The 24,332-nt window shown below is 38.7% G+C and overlaps 1 protein-coding gene across 1 annotated transcript in view; it reads left to right on the top strand.

The window, feature by feature from the left end:
- Window positions 1-24,332, top strand: part of APLF (aprataxin and PNKP like factor) — a 133,113-nt gene that overhangs the window by 71,835 nt on the left and 36,946 nt on the right. The window contains 4 exon segments of the mRNA XM_002709665.5: window positions 1,404-1,430; window positions 1,433-1,587; window positions 10,069-10,421; window positions 17,049-17,174. Of these exon segments, the coding sequence (XP_002709711.2) occupies window positions 1,404-1,430; window positions 1,433-1,587; window positions 10,069-10,421; window positions 17,049-17,174 (661 nt within the window).

The following is a 24,332-nucleotide window of genomic DNA, read 5'->3' as shown; positions in this document are numbered from 1 at the left end:
CGCTGCTCTACTTCTGATCTAGCTTCCTGCTAATGTGGAAGATAGTGCATGATGGCACAAGTACCTGGACCCCTGCCACCCATGTGGGAAACCAGGACAGAGCCTGGCCCAGCACTGGTTGTTGTGGGCATTCTGGGAGTAAAACAGTGAATGGAAGATTCATTCTCTCTCTCCTCCCTCCCTCCCTCCTTCCCTCCCTCTCTCCCTATTAATCTTCCTTTGAAATAAATAAATCTTAAAGAAGAATAAGGCTCAGCAATCCATGGACTAAATTTGGCCCACTGCCTATGTTTGTAAATAAAGTTTTGTTGGGATACAGCCATCCCATGTACTTATTGTCTATGATACCTTCATGTTAGAGACAGAGTCTAGTTGTGACAGATACTATGTTGTCTCAGGGCTTAAACTACCCTCTGCTTCTCACACAGACAGGTAGCTAGCCCCTGCTATAGCAGATTAGAGTAGTGACTGAAGGTTGCTTTACATACCTGTATCTTGGTTCTTAAGGGACTATTTGGACAAATTCTGATTATGTTCATGAGTGTCAGTTTTGTGCTAGGCACAGTTGTAGATATAACAGTAGATATAACAGAAAAATGCATATACTGTCCCTGCCCTCAGGAATCTAGCCTTCTATTATAGAGGAGATGGACAGTTAGCCATGACTTGTTTCTTCATGAGACAGGCTGTCCTTTTTCTTTTTTGATTACATGATTCATGGCTTTGTTAACAAAACATCACATTGATTCAGTTTTGCAAACTGTGTTGAACTTTAGGATTTTATAGTACACAGTCTTCATCATTATTGGGACTTTTTTCTTCATGCACAAAATCCGTGGAGGTCATTCTCCCTTTTGGATTGTTTGTGTTCTTATCTGTCTTTAAAATAAATTCCTCACTGTGGATGTTAGGGGATCAATAAGTTCAGGTAATGTTCATTTCTTAGCTGTGTATAAGATGTTCTGTTGGAGAAATTCAGTGCTACAGTTTAAAAACCATATATATATGTAAATATATGTATAAACTAACATTATCAAGTACTCTGCTAAATACTTTGTACATCTTCGTTATCTTCTGTTTACTCTGTGAACTACTACAGTTTCACATTTTCTGTATGATGAAAGTGTTGTTCAGAGAGATGAACCAAAATGAGTTAAGGGGTGGATTCCACACAGGTGTACTGGCTTGGAAACTCCAGGGCTAAAGCTCTTGGCCATTGTGATTCTTAATTCTTTTTGAGATTTGCAAATAAATGTTTCTAAGATGGAATTACTTTAACTGGGACTTTAATTTTACTTGCCTTTTTATCTCTCTTCTTGGTGTAGATTATTGACATTTGAAGATACAGAAGATAATTCTCATGCTTTTCCTTATGTGTATCTATATGTTTTTGTGTATTTAAGATAACAATGTAATCCAGGGAAGTGGAAAGATGGAATCTGTGAAAATAAAACCCAAGTAAATATATCACAGCAAGGAAGAAAACGATCGATTTCATCAGGAAATTCAGAAAGTACATTAGCAGAACAAAACACAGGAAAAAAGTACAAAAATGCTGATCAAGAAGAATCTGCCATTTCATCCAAGGTGATTTTTAAAAATTCATTATTTGGTTCTTTTCTTTGTCAAGTGTCCTAGATCGGAATTAATTACATGCTGTATGCAGCAGGAAAAAACTAAAACTGCTTTTTATTATTGAGTTTATGACAATGAAAACTAGCCCCCCCTTTTTTTGGCTTACTAAAACTAATATTTACTGTAGATTTTGCATTATAGAATATAAATTAATAAATTTTGAATTCTTCAGGCAGAAGAAAAATGGAGACCACTTACCTCTGATCCAAGTATAGTCCCTCCACTCTGAAAATCTGGCTTCTTTTATTCCATTGATCATTCTGAAACTGCTTGTAACTACTTTTTTCTTGCTAAGTAGAAGGAGAACAAATGATGGGATAGATCTTTTTTTAAAGGTTTATTTATTTATTTGGAAGAGTTAGAGAGAGGGAGAAACAAAGATCTTCCATCTGCTGGTTCACTCCTCAAATAACCACAATGACCAGGGTGCCCATATGAGATGCTGGCATTGCAGGTGGTGGCTGTATCTGCTACACCATAGTGCCAGCCCATGATGGGATGATTCTTAATACTCTGTTGTAGGATCACTTCTGGGAGAATTTATTGTATTTGTACAACTTCTCTTTGCTCTTTCAGTTTTTGCTGACTCAATAATATGATTTGCTTAAATTATGTACTTTTAAAATATTTATTTATTTATTTGAATGACAGAGTTACAGAGAGGGAGGGAAGGAAGGGAGAGAGAAAGAAAGATCTTCCATCTGTTGATTAATTCCCCAAATAGCCACAATGACCAGAGCTGGATCAGGCTAAAGTCAGGAGCCAGGAACTTCTTCCAGGTCTCCCAGGTGGGTACGGGAGCCCCGGATTTGGGCCATCCTCAGGCGCTTTCCCAGGCACATTAGCAGGCAGCTGGATTGGAAGTGAAACAACCAAGATTTGAACTGGTGCTCATATGAGATGCCAGTGCTGCAGGCTTTAGCTTAACCTGTTGCACCACAGACCTGGCCCCTAAATTAAGCATACTTTATCAGTGAGAACTCTAAAAAGTTGAGACCTATTTATTGCATGCATTTGAAAATAGAGAAAGACAGAGATGGCCCCAGGACAGAAAGTTCAGACAGTTTTCTTGATTTGAGCTTTGAAGGTCCCTATCTTTTTAGTCTCAGGGTGAGCCAAAGGAATAGGATTGGTATTAGAGGAGTTTGTACTGGAAAGGTTGAAATGTCGGCAGCTATACTAAAGGTCATTCATTTTATATACTGCTCTCACTCCTGCGTCTTCTCCCAGGGAGAGGACCCACCTTCTTACTGGACCTTCACTTTCAGGTAGAGAAGTGAGGTATAGTCATTATAGACTCAAGTCCATTGCCTATTTGTGGAGTCAGATTTAATAAATGAAAGCAGAGTGTTTTCTAGCTCTTGTATATTGGCATTAAAACATTAAAATAAACTTGTTTTATGTAAACTTTGGCCCTCATACACTGAATTCTCTTAACTCTGAACATATCAATTGGCTTTTCCTTTTTTTTTTTTTCTAAGAGGAGAATTATTTTGTTCAGAAGAAAATTTGTAGTATGCATGTTTCACTGTATTTATTCCAACATATAAAGTTTGAAAGCACCAAAAAGACTTTGAGAAGTATGCTCTTAATTGATAGATTGTAGAGAGAAGCAGTAAACAGATCCAAGACATTCAAGGTGTGTATGAGGTTTTGATGACATGAAGGGAGTGCTAAAGCCAGGTCTTAGGAATGCCTCAGCTCTACTTGGCCCATTGGTCTTCCTTCTCTTAAGGGTTATGAGGGAGATTTCTCTCTCCTTGCACAGGAGAAACAAGGCTCAAGGTTTGATAATAATGTTCAGGATTCTGGTAAAGCTGGGCCAGAGAGCGGGACTGAGACGTAAGACCCAAGTGGGGTCTTCTAAACCTACCCTCCATCCCTGCCCAGTTTCAGTTGTACCACTGGTGAGCAGCTAATCCTGAAGGGATAGCTACAGTGCAGAGCAAGTGAGAGGGAAAAGTTGAACATGAGAAAAAAAATGGAGACTGGGCCCATCTTTCCACTCTATGGGTGGAGGCTGCCAATGATAAAGGACTAAGAACAGTTTTTGCTAGGCCTGCAGAGTAGGCTTAGGTCCATTTACTTGGGAAGAATCAGTTGTATTCTCTTAGGGAAGAAGGGACAGTGACTAGTGAGTACTAGGCCTATATCTGAGATTCTGATTCATTTGATCTGTTGGGCATAAATATCAGTAGAATCTAAAACTCCCCCAATTTTAATGTGCCTCAAAGTGGAGGACTAGTGGTACACCATCATTGAACACCTCAGAGGGAACTGAGGCACAAGTTAACATTGCAAGGGAGCTTGAATCTCAAACTATGCAGGTCTTTTTGTTTGAAGTATAATGGATTTTTTCCACAATAGATATTTGACTGTATGCGAGAGTTTTATGACTTTTATAATTTCTGTTCATGAAAGTAATTGTTCTAAAACAGTCCATTTTTTCGTCAGTTCTTATTTGTCTTTTGGCAACTTTTTACCAGTTTTGCAATTGTTTATTTAGCAGTAAAATGAGAGTGCTTGAGTTGATTAACTTTGATGAAAAGGAGAGTTGTTAGGCATATTAGTCCATTTTCTGTTGCTGTAAGAAAATACCTGAGGCTTAGTATCTTAATAAAGAAAAGATGTTTATTTAGCTCACAGTTTTAGAGGTCCAAGACCGTGGTGCCAGCATCTTCTAGCTTTAGTGAAGACTTCTGGCTGTATTATAGCATGGCAGATGGCATAATGATGGGAGCTCATGCAAGAAGGAGAGATCACATGGCAAAAGAGAAAGCCAGAGACCTGGGAAAGGCCAATTTTGCTAATTTTTTTAAGGATTTATTTATTTATTTGAAAGGGAGAGTTACAGAGAGGCAGAGGCAGATAGAGAAAGAGAGAGAGAGAGTCAGCTTTCTGTTTGCTGGTTCACTCTCCAAATGGCTGCAATGCCCAGAGCTGGGTTTATCTGATCTGAAGGCAGAAGCCAGGAGCTTCTTCTAGGTCTCCCATGTGCAATCTTGCTTGTTTTGTAACAACCTATTCTAGCAGGGTCCTGCCAGAACTGCATTGATCCTTTCCAAGTGGAGCACTTCCAATGACCTAATCACTTTCCTGTTAATGACCTCAACACCTCCCATCATAGCCACACTGGCACCAAGCTTCTAGCACATAAATAAGAGGGGCACAACCCCAAACCACATCAAAACTGTGGTTTGAATATTTGTGTTCCTTCCAAAAACTCATGCTCTAATTTAATCCCCAATGCGATAGTATTTGGAGGTGGGGCCTAATGGTAGTGTGTAGAACATGATGACTCCACTCATGAATGGATCAATACTGATATAAAAAGGACTTACAGAGATTAGTTTGCTTTCATTCATTGTTCTGCCATGTGAGGAGGCACACCAGCAACTTGATCTTGAACTTGCCATACCTTAGAATTATGGAAGAATAAATTTCTGTCCTTCATAAATTAAAAAAGAAAAAAGCAAAGCATGGACTAAGACAATGGTATTTCTGTTACATTATCTAATTTAAACATGTTTCAGAAGGATGCCCAACTGAAACATCTTAGGCAAAATAGGATTAGAAATGTATCAGCTGTCTATTGCTGTGATACAAAGTTTCCCCAGCACTTAGTGGCTTAATACACAATGATTTTTTTAAAAGATTTATTTATTTATTTGAAAGGCAGAGTTACACAGAGAGGAGAGACACAGAGAGAGAGAGAGAGAGAAAGTCTTCCATCTACTGGTTCACTCCCCAAATGGCCACAATGACCAGAGCTGTGCCTATCTGAAGCCAGGAGCTAGGTGCTTCTTCTAGGTCTCCCACATGGGTGCAGGAGCCCAAGGTCTTGGGCTGTCTTCTACTGCCTTCCCAGACCATAGCAGAGAGCTGGATCGGAAGTGGAGCAGCTGGGACTCGAACCAGTGGCCATGTGGGATGCCGGCACTGCAGGTGGTGACTATCTGCTATACCACAGTGCCAGCCCCACAATTATTTAGTTTTTAAGTGCATGGATTGACCGCAGTCAGTTGGGCCATTCTTTTATGATATGCTTTATGCTTTTGTTTTCAGCTGTACTGTGTTCGACTGGGTCCCAGCTGAGCCTGGAGCCTTAAAAATGGCTTTACTCACATGAATCATGCCATAGGAAGGTTGATGAGGTGACTAGGGATTGGCTGGGCCTACCTTCATCCACTTAAAATTAAGTAGTACAGACTGAGCTTCTTTACTTGGCAGCTTGATGCCAAGGGGTTGAAAGTAGAAGCTGTCAGATTTGTTAAGGCCTAGGACTAGAACTGGCATAGTGTTGTTTCTGCTGTGTTCTTTTGTTCAGAGAGTTACCAGGCCCAGGTAGATTGGACAGCAGGTATAAGAGCAAAGGGGATACAAACACTATGCTGAGAATTAGGATTCTTAGAATTCTTGGTGCAAAGTAGGGCAAGCATTGTGAGTTGAGAGTGTAGCCTGCGGTGGGAACCAGTTTGTCAGTGGCCAGACCTTGAAATGTTTTCTGGCACAGAGGTAATTCTGGCAGTTCTCTAGAGGAGAGATTCAAAGAGAGCAAGACTGAGAGCTGAAGGAGATTATGGCATTAATGCAATCAAGGAATTCAGAGACTGAGCTAGGGCAGGGACTTTAAGGATGATGAGAAGGCACTGAGTTAAAACTGTTTAGGAAGCACAACTGTATGACTTGTTGCTTAGGTCTGGGAAGAGTTAAGGGAAAGAGACTGAAGGATAGGTTTTCAAATTTCTAGCTAGGCTAATGGGTAAATTCTGTTGACAGAAAAGTGTAGTAGAGAATACAGAGGTAGGATTTCGGTTTTTGACATTTTGAACTGAGATGCGTGTTCACTACTCACTGAATGTAGGAGTGTGAAGCTCAGGAAGAAGTTGGAGCCCAGAGTAGTCATTGGCACATGGGTGCTAATGGAACTGAGGCAGGACTTTGAAGGCAGCCCAGACTGTCTTGCCAAGGGTGTCCTGGAAGCAGCAGCACATTACCTCACCAAACTTGTATTAGGGAGAGGTTCTTTTTCCTGTCTTTTGTAGTACATTAAAACTTGAGATGGTTGAAGGGCAGGGATTGCCTTGGTGCACAGACTAATGGGCTATTTTAATAGCCTTACTAGTACACACCAACCACTTCTAAGCACATCTTCCACTGGCTCCGAGTTGAATGAGGTCTTATCCCCAGTCCATGAGGTCTCTAACATGTATTTTACATTGTAGAGGATCTAGTCTCTGAAGCATGAGTCTCCATCCTTCCACACTTAATCCTTTACATTGTCATCTAATCTAGTAAGCTGATGTGGGACGTTTAGGAAAAATAGGGCTCTCTGTATTTCTCCTGTTGCTTCCAAATACAGAGTATCTTCCATCTTTCCTGTTCCCTCACTTTTTTTTCTTAATTTATTGTCAGGTGGTGACTTGCTGTAGTTCATGAACTTTGAAATTGGCACAGTACAAATTTATGTCTCCTCAAACTTAGAAATGACTACATGTAATGGATTTTTGGGATCATTTATAAATAATTGAAACCATGAATGTTAAATTCTTGAATGCTAAGTTCCACTGTATATTAATATTTTATGGCACTCCATAAAGAACATTATGAATTTTAGCTTTTGTGCCTCCCAAAGTATATTTGAGAACCCCTGATCCATAGTATTTGACTAACATTCTGTTCTGTTTTAGAATAAATTAACGTGTTAAATGTACTCCTTGTGAAGATGTTCAAATTTTTGTAATAAATAAAATCTTTCTTTATATTTCATAGAAATAGAGGGGGTTGAAATATGATGCTACACGTTCATTTTTTTTTTTTTTTTTTGGACAGGCAGGAGTTAGACAGTGAGAGAGACAGAGAGAAAGGTCTTCCTTCTGTTGGTTTCATCCCCCAAATGGCCATTACAGCCGGCACTGCGCCGATCCAAAGCCAGGAGCCAGGTACTTCCTCCTGGTCTCCCATGCGGGTGCAAAGCCCGAGCACCTGGGCCATCCTCCACTGCCTTCCCGGGCCACAGTAGAGAGCTGGCCTGGAAGAGGGGCAACCGGGACAGAATCTGGCACCCCAACCTGGACTAGAACCCAGGGTGCCGGCACCGCAGGCGGAGGATTAGCCTAGTGAGCCGCGGTGCCAGCCCCATGTTCCATTTTTTTTTAAGATTTATTTGAAAAGGCAGATTACAAAGAGAGAGAGAGGGAGAGAGGGAGAGGAAAGAGAGAGAGAGAGAGGTCTTTCATTTGTTGGTTACTGCTCAAATGACTACAATGGCCAGGGCTAGGCCAGGCCAAAGCCAGAAACCAGGAGCTTCTTCTGGGTCTCTCATGTGGGTGCAGGGGTACAAGCACTTGGGCCATCCTCCATTGTTTCCCCAGACACATTAGCAGGGAGTTGGATCAGAAGTAGAGCATCTGGGACTCGAATTGATGCCCATGTGGGATGCTGGTGCTGCAGGCAACAGCTTAACCCAATATGCCACAGTGTTGGCCCCACATTTCGTTTATTATATTTCATTTCTTTGGTTTTTCATTTCTTATATGGCAAAATAATACATGCTTATTGTGAAAATAATGTTCAGAAGTGTGTGAAGAGTAAAGCCTCAATTTGTTTCATCATTTGATCCTGCTGCCTTATTACTATTTTGGTTTATATTCTAAATGTTTTCATTTAGATTTATTTACACAAGTAATGTATACACATAGACATATAAGGATTTTATTTTTGCGGAGGTGGCATCATAGTGTCTGTATCATTCTTATTTGGTTACAGTTATCTGTGGATGTCATTATTATTTTAATGTCTGCATGGTGTTTCATAGTAAGAATCAATTCTGATATATTTAACCACTTCCCTAGTTGTATTTTTTCCTATTATAAATGTTTTTTCCTTTTTCTGTTATAAATGTGATGGGATATTGAGTGGGTTCTTGCCCCCATTATCCCCAAAGTGCTACTGAGGCGCAAAGCTGGGTACAAAAGCACTAACTGTAAATATCCCTTGTTTGAAATGAAGCCCTTTCACTGCAGGGCATATTAAAAGGTATGAGAAATGTTCACCATCCTAGCCCTAGGCTTCATAGAAAGAGAACTGAGAAGCTAGAAAGTTTAAGGTTTAGGGGAGTAGAGTGTTTGTGGGGAAAGGTTACTTCCACCCTTTCTGAAATCAAGAGAAGAATGGTGTTCCAAGAGAATTACTTGTGGAATTTAGAAATGCCTGTATGAATGAGACTGGCATTTTATTGAACATCTGCATAGCCAGTGGATTTACTGACCCATCCCTTTACTATCTGAACAGGGACAAATTAAAAATTGAGGAGAGCTGTTCAGTGGGACTGATGAGTGGAGGGGTGGATTGTTGGCACGTGCAAACTTGTCTGTAGTGAAAGGGATGCAATCAGGATGTTGTTGGGCAGTTTGGAAGCAGCGTGCATGTTTAGAAGATTATGGCATGTGTGGCATCAGACCAGCGTCAACTACGAGAGATAACCAAGTAATTACTTTCCCTGTAGGTGTCTGTTACTCCTCAGAACAATGATAAGGCCTACGTTTCTTTTACAAGGTCATTAGTCAGTTCGGATAGCACTGTAAGGTTACATATGTGTTTCTTTAAAACAAACAAAAAATATTAAAACATATATATATATAATTATTCCTAAAGAAGCTATTCTAATGATATCACACTAAGAAATTTTGGCTATTAGATATAAAGTAACATCAAAATGAGCTTTCTCCAGATGGCAAGCAGGGCACATGTGTCCTTTGTTATAAATGAGAGTAAACATTCATGTGTATCTGCTGTGTTATCATTGCATGGCAGATGATTACCAGGGGGGATGGAATTTATCTGAGCAGTGTGTCTGCTCCACAGGAAGTACATGTAATCAAGAGGTCATTTTTAACAAGACTAGGCTTATTCTTTGTGTTTGTTGTACGTACAAACCAAAAAGGTCCTGTAGTGCTAGAGGGAATGTTTAATTGGTTCAAAGCACCTTAAAACTGGTTAAAATAAAATTTTTGTTCAGATCATTTGAAAAGGAATCATTTTTTCTGACCTAGTGATGACATAGCTTCCTTCAAATATTTCTGTGAGGGTAGAACAATTTTATCATTCAGCAGGGAAAATCATGATATTTAGATGGTAGAAACAATGTATTACAGTAACTTATTGGAAATTATAAGGACAGTGCTTACTTGTGAAGAGAATGACATGTTGTTTAATAGTGACATTTAAGAACTATTCTGCAGATTGTTTTAAAATTATTAAAGTAGAGCCATAGAACATATTGCTATTTTTAGTAACTTTAAAATGTGAAACTTAAGTTTTTCAAATATATATATTTCATGCATGTTGTTGTTTCATCCTTTTATGCTTAAATTTTTATATTTCTTTTTAATATGTTTCATTTATTTCTGATTTTTATAATTTGACTTATAGGAAAGACCACAAATATTTTCTGCAGTCACATTAAGTAGCACAGAGATGAATAACATGAAGACTATTGCACAGAGAGACGAAACTCCAATAGAAGAGCTTGGTGAGGTTTCTGAACATAAACTCACCACTAAAGAAACAGCAGATAAAGAAGACCAGGCAATAGGTGGTTCTGAAAGCTATCCAGCTCAAGACAAATCATTCCCTGTTGAGTCTGCAGGACCTCATCCTGAATCTGGCTCGGCTCCCACCAGTCCTGAAACTTTGCATGCAAAGGCTGCTGACTCAGTTCCAGAAGGTTCTGATGAAAACAAAGTCAAGAGGACATCCTGCATGTATGGGGCAAACTGCTACAGGTAAAATGAAGTTATGGGTGGCAAACAATTTCTTTATTTGAACAGCATGTGGCTATCTATATAGGTATTAGGTATAGTGTATTAAAAACCTCATAAAAACCCATTGGCCTTTACTATATTTCTATTGGTTTGCAGTTTCTCAGTGTTCATTCTAGCCAATCCTGCCAGAGGGAGGGAGGGAGGGAAGGAGGAAGGAAGGTGTCTTTCATCTGTTTGTTCACTCCCCAAAAAGCCGCAATGGCTGGAACTGTGCTGATCTGAAGCCAGGATCCAGGAGCTTCTTCTGGGTCTCCCACGCAGGTGCAGGGGCCCAAGCACCCAGGCCATCCTCTACTGCTTTCCCAGGCCATAGCAGAGAGCTGGATCAGAAGTGGAACAGCCGGGATTAGAACCAGCACCCATATGGGATGCTGGTGCTGCAGGCAGATGCCTAACCCACTATGCCACAGCAGCAGCCCCCAGAGGCTTTTAAGATAGAATAGGGAATTAAATATTTTATAAGTAGACATGCTGATAGATGGAAGGACCTGAATACTTAGGAATCCAGACTTGAAATTCACTCAGACTTAAATATCTACTTATTTAATGTCTTTATGTCAGAGAAATGGCTTAATAAATAGTTGTGTACGGCCTAACTATTAAGGTACATTTCAGGTTGAGTTTAGGTATCTTTTTTTTTTTTTTTTTTTTTTTTTTTTTGGACAGGCAGAGTTAGACAGTGAGAGAGAGAGAGAGTTAAGGTATCTTATTGTGTGTGTACATTTTTCTTTATTCTTCCTGTTACTCTTTGGATCACCATGGTACCCTCTAAAATAACTGAGAATGTATTTCCTGGGTTCATTGGTTTCTCACATGCTTCCTGCATTTTAATACATTATACTATGTTTTAATTTCATATCTATTTAATTTCATATCTTGTGACTTTCAATTATAACCACTTAGTTTTAGACTAGAGTTTCATCTATAATGTTTATAGTAGCTGGTATTTAACTACATAGCCCTATTTTAAGATAATTCTTTCCCACCCAGCCTGTTAAACTCAATAACAATGCATTCCAGTAGTTTGATGTCCTCTATGCAATAGTGTATTTACATCAAATCTTCTCTTTATTTCAGGTTCATAGTATTTTTAATGTATTACTATTTTAGTACTTAAATATTTTCAATTTCAACATTTCTATGCATTTTCACACAGTTTGTCTATTTTCAATGGGTTTCATTCTCCATCTAGGATATAATATAAAAACTTGTCAAATACAAGCAAATAATCTTCTGTTACTTTGGATTTTGAAAAATCCTATTTGGTTTTTGTATTAGTTTGCTAAAGCTGCTATACCAAAATGCCAGTCTAGGTTGGGAGACTTAAACAATGGAAACTTTCTCACAGTTCTGGAGTCTGGAGGTCTTAGCTCATGGGTGGGGAACATCCAGCTCCCAGGCCATCTGAGACCTGTGAAATCATTTGGTCTGGCCTTGCCAAGACAACTGGAGGCAGGATTTGGAATTCAGTTTTTAAGTTGATAATTTGTATGGCCCATGAATGATGTTATAAATATCCAAATGGCCCCTGATATGAAAAAGGTTCCCCATTCCTGTCTTAGATAAAGGTGTCACCAAGTTTGATTTCTTCTGAGACCTCTTGTCTCTTATGAATGACTGCATCCTCACGATGTCCTTATTTGGCCTTCTGTGTGTGCTCACACATCTCTGATGTCTCCATCTAATAAGGATACCTTATTAAACTTAATTAACCTTAATTATCTTTTTACAGGCTCCATCTATTCCCTTGGGGAATAGAACTTCAACATAAGAATTTTGAGGGGATACAGTTCAGTTTATAATACAGTTAAAAAATCATAGTGATTATCTCGATAGAGAAAATTCTTTGATAAAATTCAACAGCTGGTGAGGGTACTATGGCACAGTGGGTTAGGTTGCCACTTACAGTGTGGGCATCCTATATACGAGTGCTGGTTCAAGTCCTGGCTCCTCTGCTTCTGAATCGGCTCCCTGCTTATGTGCCTGGGGAAACAGATGATTATGGCCCATGTACTTGAGCCCCTGCCACCCACATGGGAAACCCGGTTGGAGTTTCAGGATCCTGACTTCAGCCTGGGCCAGCCCCAGGCATTGCAGCCATTTGAGGAGTGAACCAGTGGATGGGAAAATCTGTGAATCTCCCTCTCTCTCTCTCTCTCTCTCTCTCTGTCACCTTTCCAAATAAGTAAATCTTTAAAAAATCTAAACAACACATTTATGAAACAAATTTGTTGTTTTTTAGTGTTCCAGTAGATTTATTCTACTAGCAGAAAACATCTTTCCTGGATCATTGTCATCCTCATTCAAACACACCCTAGTGTTTCTATTTTTTAAAAAAATTATATTTTAATTATATTTTATTTAAGTTATACAAGTTTCATATATTTCCTTTATATTGTGACAGGAACATAGTGGCATTATCCCCTCACCCATGCTCTAACCTTTCTTTCCCTCCCTCTTGTATTCCCACTCTTAATTTTTACAGTGATTTTTTTTATTAAAATTTTTTAAAATTTATTTGACAGATAGAATTAGACAGTGAGAGAGAGAGAGAGAGACAGACAGAGAGAAAGGTCTTCCTTCTGTTGGTTCACCCCCCAAATGGCCGCTATAGCAGGCGTGCTGCGCCAATCAGAAGCCAGGAGCCAGGTGCTTCTCCTCGTCTCCCATGCAGGTACAGGGGCCCAAGCACTTGGGCCATCCTCCACTGCCCTTCTGGGCCACAGCAGAGAGCTGGACTGGAAGAGGAGCAACAGGGACTAGAACCTGGCACCCATATGGGATGCCAGCGCTGCAGGCGGAGGATTAACCAAGTGAGCCACAGTGCTGGCCCCTACAGTGATTTTTTTTTTTTTTAGTCCACTTAATGCTTGTATAGTTAATGCTACCCTAAGTAAAAGATTTCAACAAATAGTATGAAGAGAAAACAAAACACAGCAAAACAAAATACTGTTCCTCAATGAAGGAGACAAGGGCTATAAACCGTCACTGATTCTCAAAATGTCTATTTCACTTCAACATTATATTTCAGGTACTCTTTTCATTGCCTTTGATCAGGGAAAACATATGATATCTGTCTATTTTGGACTGGCTTATTTCATTAAGCATAATGGTTTCCAGTTGCAATCATCTTATTGTGAAAGAGAAGATTTCATTTTTATGAAATCCTTTTACAGAGAATTTCATTATTTTACTCCACAGTGTATATATACCATAATTTCTTTATCTAGTCATCAGCTGATGGACATCTGGCTTGATTCCATATCTTGGCTGTTGTGAAGCTGCAGTGATCATGGGGGTACACATAAGTCTTTCGTGACTGCGTTTGGTTTGGGTAAATTCCCAGGAGTGGGATGGCTGGATCATATGGTAGCTCTATATGCAGATTTCTGAGGTATCTCTATCTCCATACTGTCTTCCGCAGTGGTTGCACCAGTTTATCTTCCCACCAACAAAGTATCAGAGTACCTTTTTTCCTACATCTTTGCCAGCATTTGTCATTTGTTGATTTCTGTATGTGGGCCATTCTAACTGGAGTGAGGTGAAACCTCTTTGTGGTTTTGATTTGCATTTCCCTGATGGCTAGTGATTCTGATCATTTTCTCAAGTGTCTATTGGACATTTGAATTTCCTCTCTTGAAAAATGCCTGTTCATCCTTTGCCCATTTCTTAACTGAATTGTTTGTTTTGTTGTTGTTTGTTAAGTTTCTTATTCATGAAAGTCAACAGCTGGAATAAAGTTAAAAGTTCATCAGCAGTAGAATGGATAAATTATCACGGCTTTATAAAAAGGAATAATACATGTTAATAAAAATGTACTATTGCTGCATGTAGTGGCATGCGTTAATTATATAAACATAAAAAAGTCAGACTCTTTGACCAACTGCTTTATATCATTACTTCTTTATTTATAATCAGGACACCCCTGGAAGTCTCCAGAACACTTTTAGGAAATGTGTTAGGTTAGAACTGTTTTTATAATGCTATTAAAGCTTTTATGTGTGTGCCTTTTTCTCTGTTATTCTCTCATTTGCATTGAGCAGTAGTTTCCCAGAGGCCATATGACTTGTTATTGTAAATGATTGAATGCAGAAGCAGATATGAGAAGCCAGATGCCTCTCTTAAGCCAGACATTAAAGAAATCTTCACAGTATAAAACATCTTCATGATTTTTTTTCTTAGGAAATGCTGACATATTATTTATGATACATTTAAAGAGTTTATCATTGTTATTTTAAGTCATGTATTTTTATATTATCTGATATTTAATATTGATTAGCATAAATGATCCACATAAACAAAAACGCTCAGTTTAATAATTTTTATTTTATTTTATTTTTTTATTTTTTGACAGGCAGAGTGGACAGTGAAAGAGAGAGAGAGACAGAGAGAAAGGTCTTCCTTTTGCCGTTGGTTCACCCTCCAATGGCTGCTGCGGCTGGCGATCCGAAGCCAGGAGCCAGGTGCTTCTCCTGGTCTCCCTTGCAGGTGCAGGGCCCAACGACTTGGGCCATCCTCCACTGCACTCCCGGGCCATAGCAGAGAGCTGGACCGAAAGAGGGGCAACCTGGACAGAATCCAGCGCCCTGACCGGGACTAGAACCCCGAGGTGCCGGCGCCACAGGCAGAGGATTAGCCTATTGAGCCATGGCGCCGGCCAGGAGTTTAATAATTTTTAAGAGTGTAAAAGAGTCCTAAAACCACAAAGTGTGAGACATGCTTGTAGAAGCAGGATAGTTAGTTACCTTTGAGTTAGGTAAGGTGGGATTACTCAGCTATAAAAAAGAATGAAATCCTGTCTGTCATAACAAAATGAATGCAACTAGAAACTATTTAGGGCCGGATTCTGTCCCGGTCACTCCTCTTCCTGTCCAGCTCTCTGCTGTGGCCCAGGAGTGCAGTGGAAGATGGCCAAGTGCTTGGGTCCTGCAACTGCATGGGAGACCAGGAGAAGCACCTGGCTCCTGGCTTCGGATCAGCGTGGTGCGCCAGCCACAGCACGCCAGTTGCGGCGGCCATTGCGGGTGAACCAATGGCAAAAGGAAGACCTTTCTCTCTGTCTGTCTCTCACTGTCCACTCTGCCTGTCAAAAAGAAGAAGAAGAAAAAAAAAAGAAACTATTTAGTGAAATAAGCCAGTCCCAAAGAGACAAATATGTTTTCCCTGATCTGTGGTAACTAATAAAGTACAAAAAATGTGATGTGTATGAGTGAAATTGACATTTTGATATTTGATTATTTTTACAACCCTTGTCTCTGCTGTTGAGAAACGGTGTTTTTTTTCTTTTTCCCATTTACTATTTGTTGAATTCTTTACTTAGTGGAGGGTTAAGCTTATAACTATAAAATAAACTGAAAGTATGTTATTGTGAAAATTAAAAGAGGCCGGTGCCGTGGCTCAATAAGCTAATCCTCCACCTGTGGCACTGGCACACCGGGTTCTAGTCCCGGTCGGGGCGCCGGATTCTGTCCCGGTTGCCCCTCTTCCAGTCCAGCTCTCTGCTGTGGCCCGGGAGTGAAGTGGAGGATGGCCCAGGTCCTTGGGTCCTGCACCCGCGTGGGAGACCAGGAGAAGCACCTGGCTCTTGGCTTCGGATCAGCGTGGTGTGCTGGCCGCAGCGCACTGGCCGCAGTGGTCATTGGAGGGTGAACCAACAGTAAAGGAAGACCTTTCTCTCTGTCTCTCTCTCTCTCTGTCCACTCTGCCTGAAAAAGAAAAAAAAATTAAAAGAAAGAATAAGAAAGGAAGGGAGGGTTGGAAGTATCACTGTGCTCCTAAATCTGTATATATGAAATACATGAAATTTGTTCACCTTATATAAATAAAACAATTTTTTTTAAAAGATGAGACTCATGATTGGACTGGGGTACATGGAGACTTTCTAGAATGTTAATAACATTCTCTACAAGCAAAGAGTACATTGGTATGCTCACTTTTTTTAAATAGCCTTTAAAAGTTGTATATGATTATGATATTTATATTATACACTCATATATGTATGTGTCCTATATAACGTTTTCAAAGTGTCTGTTGATATTCATAGCCTACCACATGACACCAAGAATTTGTTATGTTACCATGATAGTCCTGTACTGAGTAGATGTCATTAACTTTTTTTATTATAAAGATTTATTTATTTATTGGGAAGAGTTACAGAGAGAGGGGGAGAGAGAGAGATCCTGTCTGCTGTTTCACTCCCCAAGTGGTCATAATGGCCAAAGTGGAGCGAGGCAGAATCCAGGAGCCAGGAGTTTCTTCTGGGTTTCCCACGTGGATAGCAGGGTGGATGGCACAAGCATTTTTGTGCCATCATTCGCTGCTTTCTCAGGTGAATTAGCTGGAAGCTGAATCGGAAGTGGAGCAGCCAGGACTGGAACTGGTGCCATAATGGGGTACCAGCATTGCAGGTGGCAGCTTTACCTGCTTCACCACAATGCCCGCACCATCAACTTTGTTTTTAACAGGGTTGCACATTGGTTCATTTTCTATATAATCAAATCTGTATTGCTTGGTTTCCTGCTGTATCCACAGAAAAGCTAGACTGTTCATGAATTATTTTTTCTGACACATTATTTATCACCCATGTAGGAAGAATCCTGTTCATTTTCAACACTTCAGCCACCCTGGTGATAGTGATTATGGAGATGCACAAGTTACGGGCCAAGAGGAGACTGATGACCGGCCGGAGTGTCCCTATGGAGCATCTTGTTACAGGTGTGTGAACTGGAATGTTTGGCTGTACTTCTCTCCCCAATTTCTGCTATTTATCCAAAAAAGCAGTTTCTCTCTCAAGCCTTTATCTTTTAGCTTTTAACCTTTCATAAGTGACAGATTTTCATTTTGGTAATAGGTAGGATTATGTTTCTTTTAAATAACACCATGTTGGTGAGTTATTAATCTTATAAGCGCCTGAAATTGTTCCTCATTTCTAGCTTGCTAAAATGCAAATAGGATCATTTTAAAACCATTGTACTTGAAATGTACCACACCACCAAAGAAAGAAGTAGTGATTCTGACATTTGAGAGCCTTAACTCTGGACAGCCATCTTTCTTAGATAACTGTGAATTCAGAATCCTGAACCAACTGGCCTCTTTGGAGACTTTGCTATTTCTGTGATTATGATTTTCAATAATAAGGCAACATAAGCTTCTGGTCGTGGAAAGAAAACTCAAAATGCTTACAACTTACCATTTGAGAAGTAACTATTCCGTTAGAGCAGAACATTCTGCAGATAGTAAGAGGAACTATGATAAACTTTGCAATGAGCTTGAAAGTATAGAAGTAATTAACAAATACCTAGAAAAATACAACTTTCAAGACAGAAACAAGAAGAAAAAGAAAACTGAGTAATCTATAACATTGGAGAATTGAATACATAAATAAAAGTCTTCCACCAAAGAAATTACAAACCCATTTGGCTTTCATGGCAAATTCTACCAAACATTTAAAGAAAGAGAACCCAATTTTATATAAACTATTCCAAAGAAAGTAAAATTAAGTGTATCTTCCACCTTATGAGGCCAGCATAACCTTGAAACTGAAACCCATCAAGAATAATACAAGAATGAAAAAATTAAAGGATAAGCTTAAATTTTGAACTTAAATATAAATTTCCTGTATAAAAAGATTAAGTGAATCTTGCAATAATTGAAAAGGAAAATATAGTATGACCAAATAGGGTTTATTTAAGGCATTTATGTTTTATTTAAGGTTAAAAGATAGTATAATTTGGCGTGTTGTTGGAATAAGTAGGAAAGTAATATGGTCTCTTGCAAATGATTAGAATAATAATAAAAAAACCTGATAAAAATCAGCATCCCATTAACAGAGGACAGGTTCAAGTCCTGGCATCTCCTCTTCCAATCCAGATTACTGTGAGTGCATTGGGAGATAACAATGCCCACATGGGAGATCTGTACATAGTTCCAGACTTCTGGCATAGGCCTGTCCCAGACCTGAACATTACAGACATTTGCAGGGTGAACCAGCAAGTGGATGCTTTCTCTCTCTATTGTTCTGCCTTTTGAGAAGATGAAAACAAATAAACATTTAGAAAAATAAAAACCAGCATTCATTTTTGATGAATATGCATTACAAAATAGAAATAGAAGGGAACTCCTTAATATAAAAATTATCTACAAAAATGCTTATAGAAAATATTATGCATAGAAGTAAAGTATCTAAAATTTCCTTTCAGAAATGAGACAAAAATGCCTATTACTATGACTTCTGTCCATAATTGTACTTATAAGGCAGTGTAGTAAGACAAGAAAAAGAAAGTAGATAAGGATTAGAAAAGAAGAAATGAATCTTCAGTGTTTACAGATGGTATTATTTTTATATGTAGGAAATACAGAATAGGCCACTGATGAATTATAAATGTTAATGAGTGCTTAGCAGTGTTGTTAGTTTTAAAAATCAATACATAACATCAATCTATGTTCTTATGACAACCAGTTGGAAAATAAAATTTTCTAGAGATTGTAACAACATCAAAAAATATCCAGTTCCTAGGAGTAACTATAATCAATCCTCTGTGGAGAAATGATAAAACCTTAATGAGAAATATTTTCCACAAGGAGTTAAATAATTATAAAAATTTAAATGTTCATTATTGAAATACTCAAGATTGTTAAAATGTAGGGGCAGACATTAGGGACCGTAGTTAAGACACTTGTTGGCAGACCTGGATCGAGTTCCTGCCTCCCAGGCATTTGGAGAGTGAGCCAGCATCTCAGAAAAGAAAAACAAAAGATGAAAAATTGCCATTTTCCCCAGGTTGATTTGTATACAAACCCATTCAACCACAGTAGCTTTTGAATAGAAAAAATAGTCATGATAATATTTTTTCATATATATACCTTTTTTAAAAATTTTGTTTAAGGAATACAACTTCATGCATTTAATATATACAGATTTGGGAACATGATACTTACCCCCTACTTCCCTCCCACCCATACTCCTGCCTTTCTTCCTCTTCCCTCTTCCTTTCCCATTTTTATTTTTTACAGAGATTAATTTTCAGTTAATTTTTATACTCATAAGATTAACCCTACACCAGGTAGAGAGTTAATCAATTAATATGAAGAAAAAGAAGTAAAAAACAAAAGGAAACAAGCATACAAGAAAAACATTGTTCCCTGACAGTCAAGGCAAGGGCTGTTCAAAATCATTGCATCTCAAAGTGTCAGTTTCACTTCCAAAGATCACATTTTAAGTACTCTATTAGTTACCACAGATCAGAGAGACCATATAGTATTTGTCCTTTTGTGTCTGGGTTATTTCACTAAGTATAGTGGTTTCCAGTTGCATCCATTTCTTTTTGGAAATGGCAGAATTTCTTTTTTTTTATTGCTGTATAGTATTCTGTAGTGAATATATAACAGAATTTCTTTAGCCAGTCTTCAGTTGATGAACATCTGGGTTGATTCCATAAATTAGTTATTGTAAATTGAGCTGAGGGGTACAGATAACTCTTTAATTTGCTGATTTCATTTCTTTTGGATAAATCCCCAGGAGTGGATGGATGGATCATATGGTAGGTCTATATTCAGCTTTCTGAGGTATCTCCATACTATCTTCCACAGTGGCTGTACCAGTTTACATTCCCACCAACAGTGGATTAAGGTAGCGGTAGCCTTCTCCCCACATCCTTGCCTGCATTTGTTGTTTGTTGATTTTTGTATGTGAGCCATTCTAACGGTGAGGTGAAACCTCATTGTGGTTTTGATTTGTGTTTCCCTGATGGCTAGCTATCCTGAGCATTTTCTCATGTGTTTATTGGCCATTTGAATTTCCTTTCTTGAGAAATATCTGTTCAGTTCCTTTGCCAATTTCTTAATTGGATTGTTTTGTTTTGGTTGAGTTTCTTGAGTTCTTTATAAGTTTTGGAAATTAGTCCTTTGTCAGTTGCTTTGTTTGCAAATATTTTCTCCTATTTTGTCAGTTGCCTCTCTTCACTTTGCTGAGTATTTCTGTCTAGTGCAGAAGCTTCTCAGTTTGAAATTTCTCACTTGTTAATTTTGGCCTTGATTACCTATGCTTCTGGAGTCCTTTTTAAGAAGTCTTTCCATATTTCAATGTCTTGTAGGGTTTCCCCAATGTTCTCTAGTAATTTGATGGTATCATGTTGTGGATGTATGTCTTTGATCCATTTTGAGTGGATTTTTGTATAAGGTGTGAGATAGGGGTCTTGTTTCGTACTCTGCATGTGGGGATCCAGTTTTTCCAGAATCGTTTGTTGAAGAGACTGTCTTGGCTCCAGGAGTTGATATTTGCTCCTTTGTCAAAGATAAGCTGGTTGTAGATATGTGGATTTATTTCTGGGGTTTCTATTCCGCTCCATTGGTCTACATGTCTGTTTTTGTGCCTGTAACAGACAGTTTTGATTATAACTGCCCTGTAGTATGTCTTGAGGTCTGGTGTTGTAATACCTCCAGCTTTGTTTTTGCTTTTTAATGTTGTTTTTAGCTATTTGGGGTCTCTTGTGTTTCCATATGAATTTTAGCATCATTTTTTCTGTATTTGAGAAGAATGTTTATGGTATTTTGATTGGCCTCACATCGAATCTATAAATTGCTTTTGGCAGTATGGACATTTTGATGATGTTGATTCTTTCAATCCATGAACATGGAAGATTTTTCTACTATTTTATGTCTTCTATTTCTTTCTTTAATGTTTTGTAATTTTCATCATAGAGATCTTTGAAGTCCTTGGTTAAATTTATTCCAAGGTATTTAAATTTTTTGTAGATATTGTGAATGGGATTGATAAATTCTTTCTCAGCCATGGCATTGTCTGTGTATACAAAGGCTATAGATTTTTGTGTGTTGATTTTATATCCTGCCACTTGATCAAACTCTTTTATGAGTTCCAATAATCTCTTAGTAGAGTCTTTTGGATCCCCTGCATATAGAATCATGTCATCTGCAAATAGGGATAGTTTGACTTCTTTTTTTTTTTTTTTTTTTTGACAGGCAGAGTGGACAGTGAGAGAGAGAGACAGAAAGGTCTTCCTTTGCCATTGGTTCTCCCTCCAATGGCTGCCGCGGCCCACGCGCTGCAGCCGGCGCACCGCGCTGATCCAATGGCAGGAGCCAGGTACTTATCCTGGTCTCCCATGGGGTGCAGGGCCCAAGTACTTGGGCCATCCTCCACTGCACTCCCTGGCCACAGCAGAGAGCTGACCTGGAAGAGGGCAACCGGGACAGAATCTGGCGCCCCAACCGGGACTAGAACCCGGTGTGCTGGCGCTGCAAGGCGGAGGATTAGCCTAGTGAGCTGCGGCGCCGGCCAGTTTGACTTCTTCCTTTCCTATTTGTATCCCTTTGACTTCTTTTTCTTGCCTGATGGCTCTGGCTAAAACTTCCAGGTCTATATTAAATAGCAGTGGTGGGAGTAGGCATCTTCATCTGGTTCTGGATCTAATTTTTCCCTATTCAGTAGGATGCTGGCTGTGGTTTTGTTATAAATCGCTTTGATTATGTTGAGGAATGTTACTTCTATACCCAATTTGCTTAAGGTTTTCAACATAAAAGGGTGTTGGATTTTGTCAAATGCTTTTTTTTTCATCTATTGAGATTATCATGTGGTTTTTGATCTTCAGCTTGTTAATGTGGTTAATCACATTTATTGATTTTCAGATGTTGAACCATCCCTGCATACCAGGGATAAATCCCACTTGATCTGGGTGAATGATCTTTCTGATGTGTTATTGGATTCAATTGGCTAGCATTTTGTTGAGGATTTTTGTGTCTATGTTCATCAGGGATATTGGTCTATAGTTCTCCTCTGTCATTTTTTTTTTCTAGCTAGAAATTAAGGTGATGCAGAGAAGTTTCTTCTTTTGCAAACTTCTTCATAGAAGACGTTTGGGAGGATTCCGTCCCTTTCAGTTGTTTTGAATAGCTTTGGAAGAATTTAAGTTAGTTCTTTAATGTCTGGTAGAATTCTTTAATTCTTCTTTAAGGAATTCTTTAAATGTCTGGTAGTGAAGCCAATGGGACATGTGTTTTCTTTGTTGGGAGGGGCTTTATTGCTGATTAAATCTCTGTTTTCTTTTTTTTTTTTAAGTCTGTTTGTTTGGGTGCTCTATATCTTCATGACTCAGTTTAGGTAGGTTGTATGTGTCTAGGAATCTATCCATTTCTTTTAGATGTCCCAATTTGTTGGTATACAACTCTTTATAGTAATTCCTGATTATTCTTTTATTTCTGTGGTATCTGTTGTTACATTTCTTTTTTAATCTCTGATGTTGTTGATTTGGGTCTTCTCCCTCTTTTTATTTTTGGTTAGTGGGACCAATGGTGTGTAAATTTTGTTTACTTTTTTAAAAAATCCGCTCTTCATTCCATTGATCTTTTGTAATTTTTTGGTTTCAATTTTGTTTATTTCTTCCTTAATTTTAATTTTCTTTCCTCCTACTAATTTGTGGTTCAGATTGTTGTTTTTTTCTATGTCCTTGAGATGAATTGACAGCTCATTGATTTGGCAACTTTCTACTTTGCTGATGTAGGCACTATTTGCTATAAACTTCTCGCTTAACACTGCTTTTGCTATATCCCCTACGTTTTTATATGAGGTGCAATCATCTTCATTACCATTACTATTGTAATAGTGATCTATTATGTTACTACTGTAGTAATGAGTACTATGTCCTTACTATGTAGTAAGGGAGTCTGTGTCTCCCTTTAGTTCCATTAATAGAGGTTTTAAACAGCCAGGCACCCTGTAATTGGGTATATATACATTTATTATAGTCATTTCTTCCTGTTGTATTGACCCTTTAATCATTACATAGTATCTGTCTTTGTCTCTTTTAACAGTTTTTGCGTTAAAGTCTATTTTGTCTGATGTTAGGATGGCTACACCTGTCCTTTTTTTTTTTTCTGTTTGCATAGTCGCATAGAATATCTTTTTCTATCCTTTCACTTTCAGTCTGTGTATCTTTGTTGGTGAGATGTGTTTCTTGTAGGCAGCAAATAGATGGGTCTTGTTTTTTAATCCATTTGGTCATTCTGTATATTTTAACTGGAGAGTTGAGGCCATTTACATTCAAGGTGACCATTGATAGGTAATTACTTGGCCCTGACATTTTTCCATGAATATTCCTATTGTTTACTTTGTATTTCTTTTGTATTTTCACTGGAGGATTTTATGTCTTCACATTCTTTCATGATGGTGGGTTTCTTTTTGTGTTTCTGTTTGTAGTACATCCTTTAGCATCTTTTGTAAGTCTGGACATGTGGTGACAAATTCTTTCAATTTCTGTTTGGTGTGGAAGGTCTTTACTTCACCTTCATTCATAAATTAGAGCTGTGCATGGTATAGTACTTGGATTTTCCTTTCTTTATCCAAGTTAGGGAAACTTTCTGTAATTATTTCACTAAGTAGGCCTTCTATTCCCTTTTCTTTTTCCATTCCTTCAGGCTGTCCTAAGATCTGTATGTTGGGTCATTTGATAGTATCCCAATACTTTAAGTTATCTTTAAGTTATCCATTTTTTTTAAGATTTATTTATTTATTTAACAGAGTTACACAGAGAGAGGAGAGGCAGAGGGAGAAAGAGAGAGACAGAGGTCTTTCATCGATGGTTCACTCCCCAATTAGCTGCAGCAGCCAAGGCTGCACCAATTTGAAGCCAGGAGCTTCTTCCAGGTCTCCCATGTGGATGCAGGGGCCCAAGGACTTGGACCAACTTCTACTGGTATCCCAGGTCATAGCAGAGAGCTGGACTGGAAGTGGAGCAGCCGGGTTTTGAACCAGCGTCCATATGGGATGCCAGCACTGCAGGCCACGGTGTTAATCTGCTGCACCACAAGCACCAGCCCCTATCCAGATGTTTTTAAGTTTTCTAATTTTTCCTTCTTGTT

The sequence above is a fragment of the Oryctolagus cuniculus genome, chromosome 2 (assembly GCF_964237555.1).
Source record: "Oryctolagus cuniculus chromosome 2, mOryCun1.1, whole genome shotgun sequence".
In the NCBI taxonomy this organism is placed as follows: domain Eukaryota; kingdom Metazoa; phylum Chordata; class Mammalia; order Lagomorpha; family Leporidae; genus Oryctolagus; species Oryctolagus cuniculus.
Note: the sequence above shows the minus strand (reverse complement) of the source record. Positions and strands in the feature narration are given on the sequence as shown.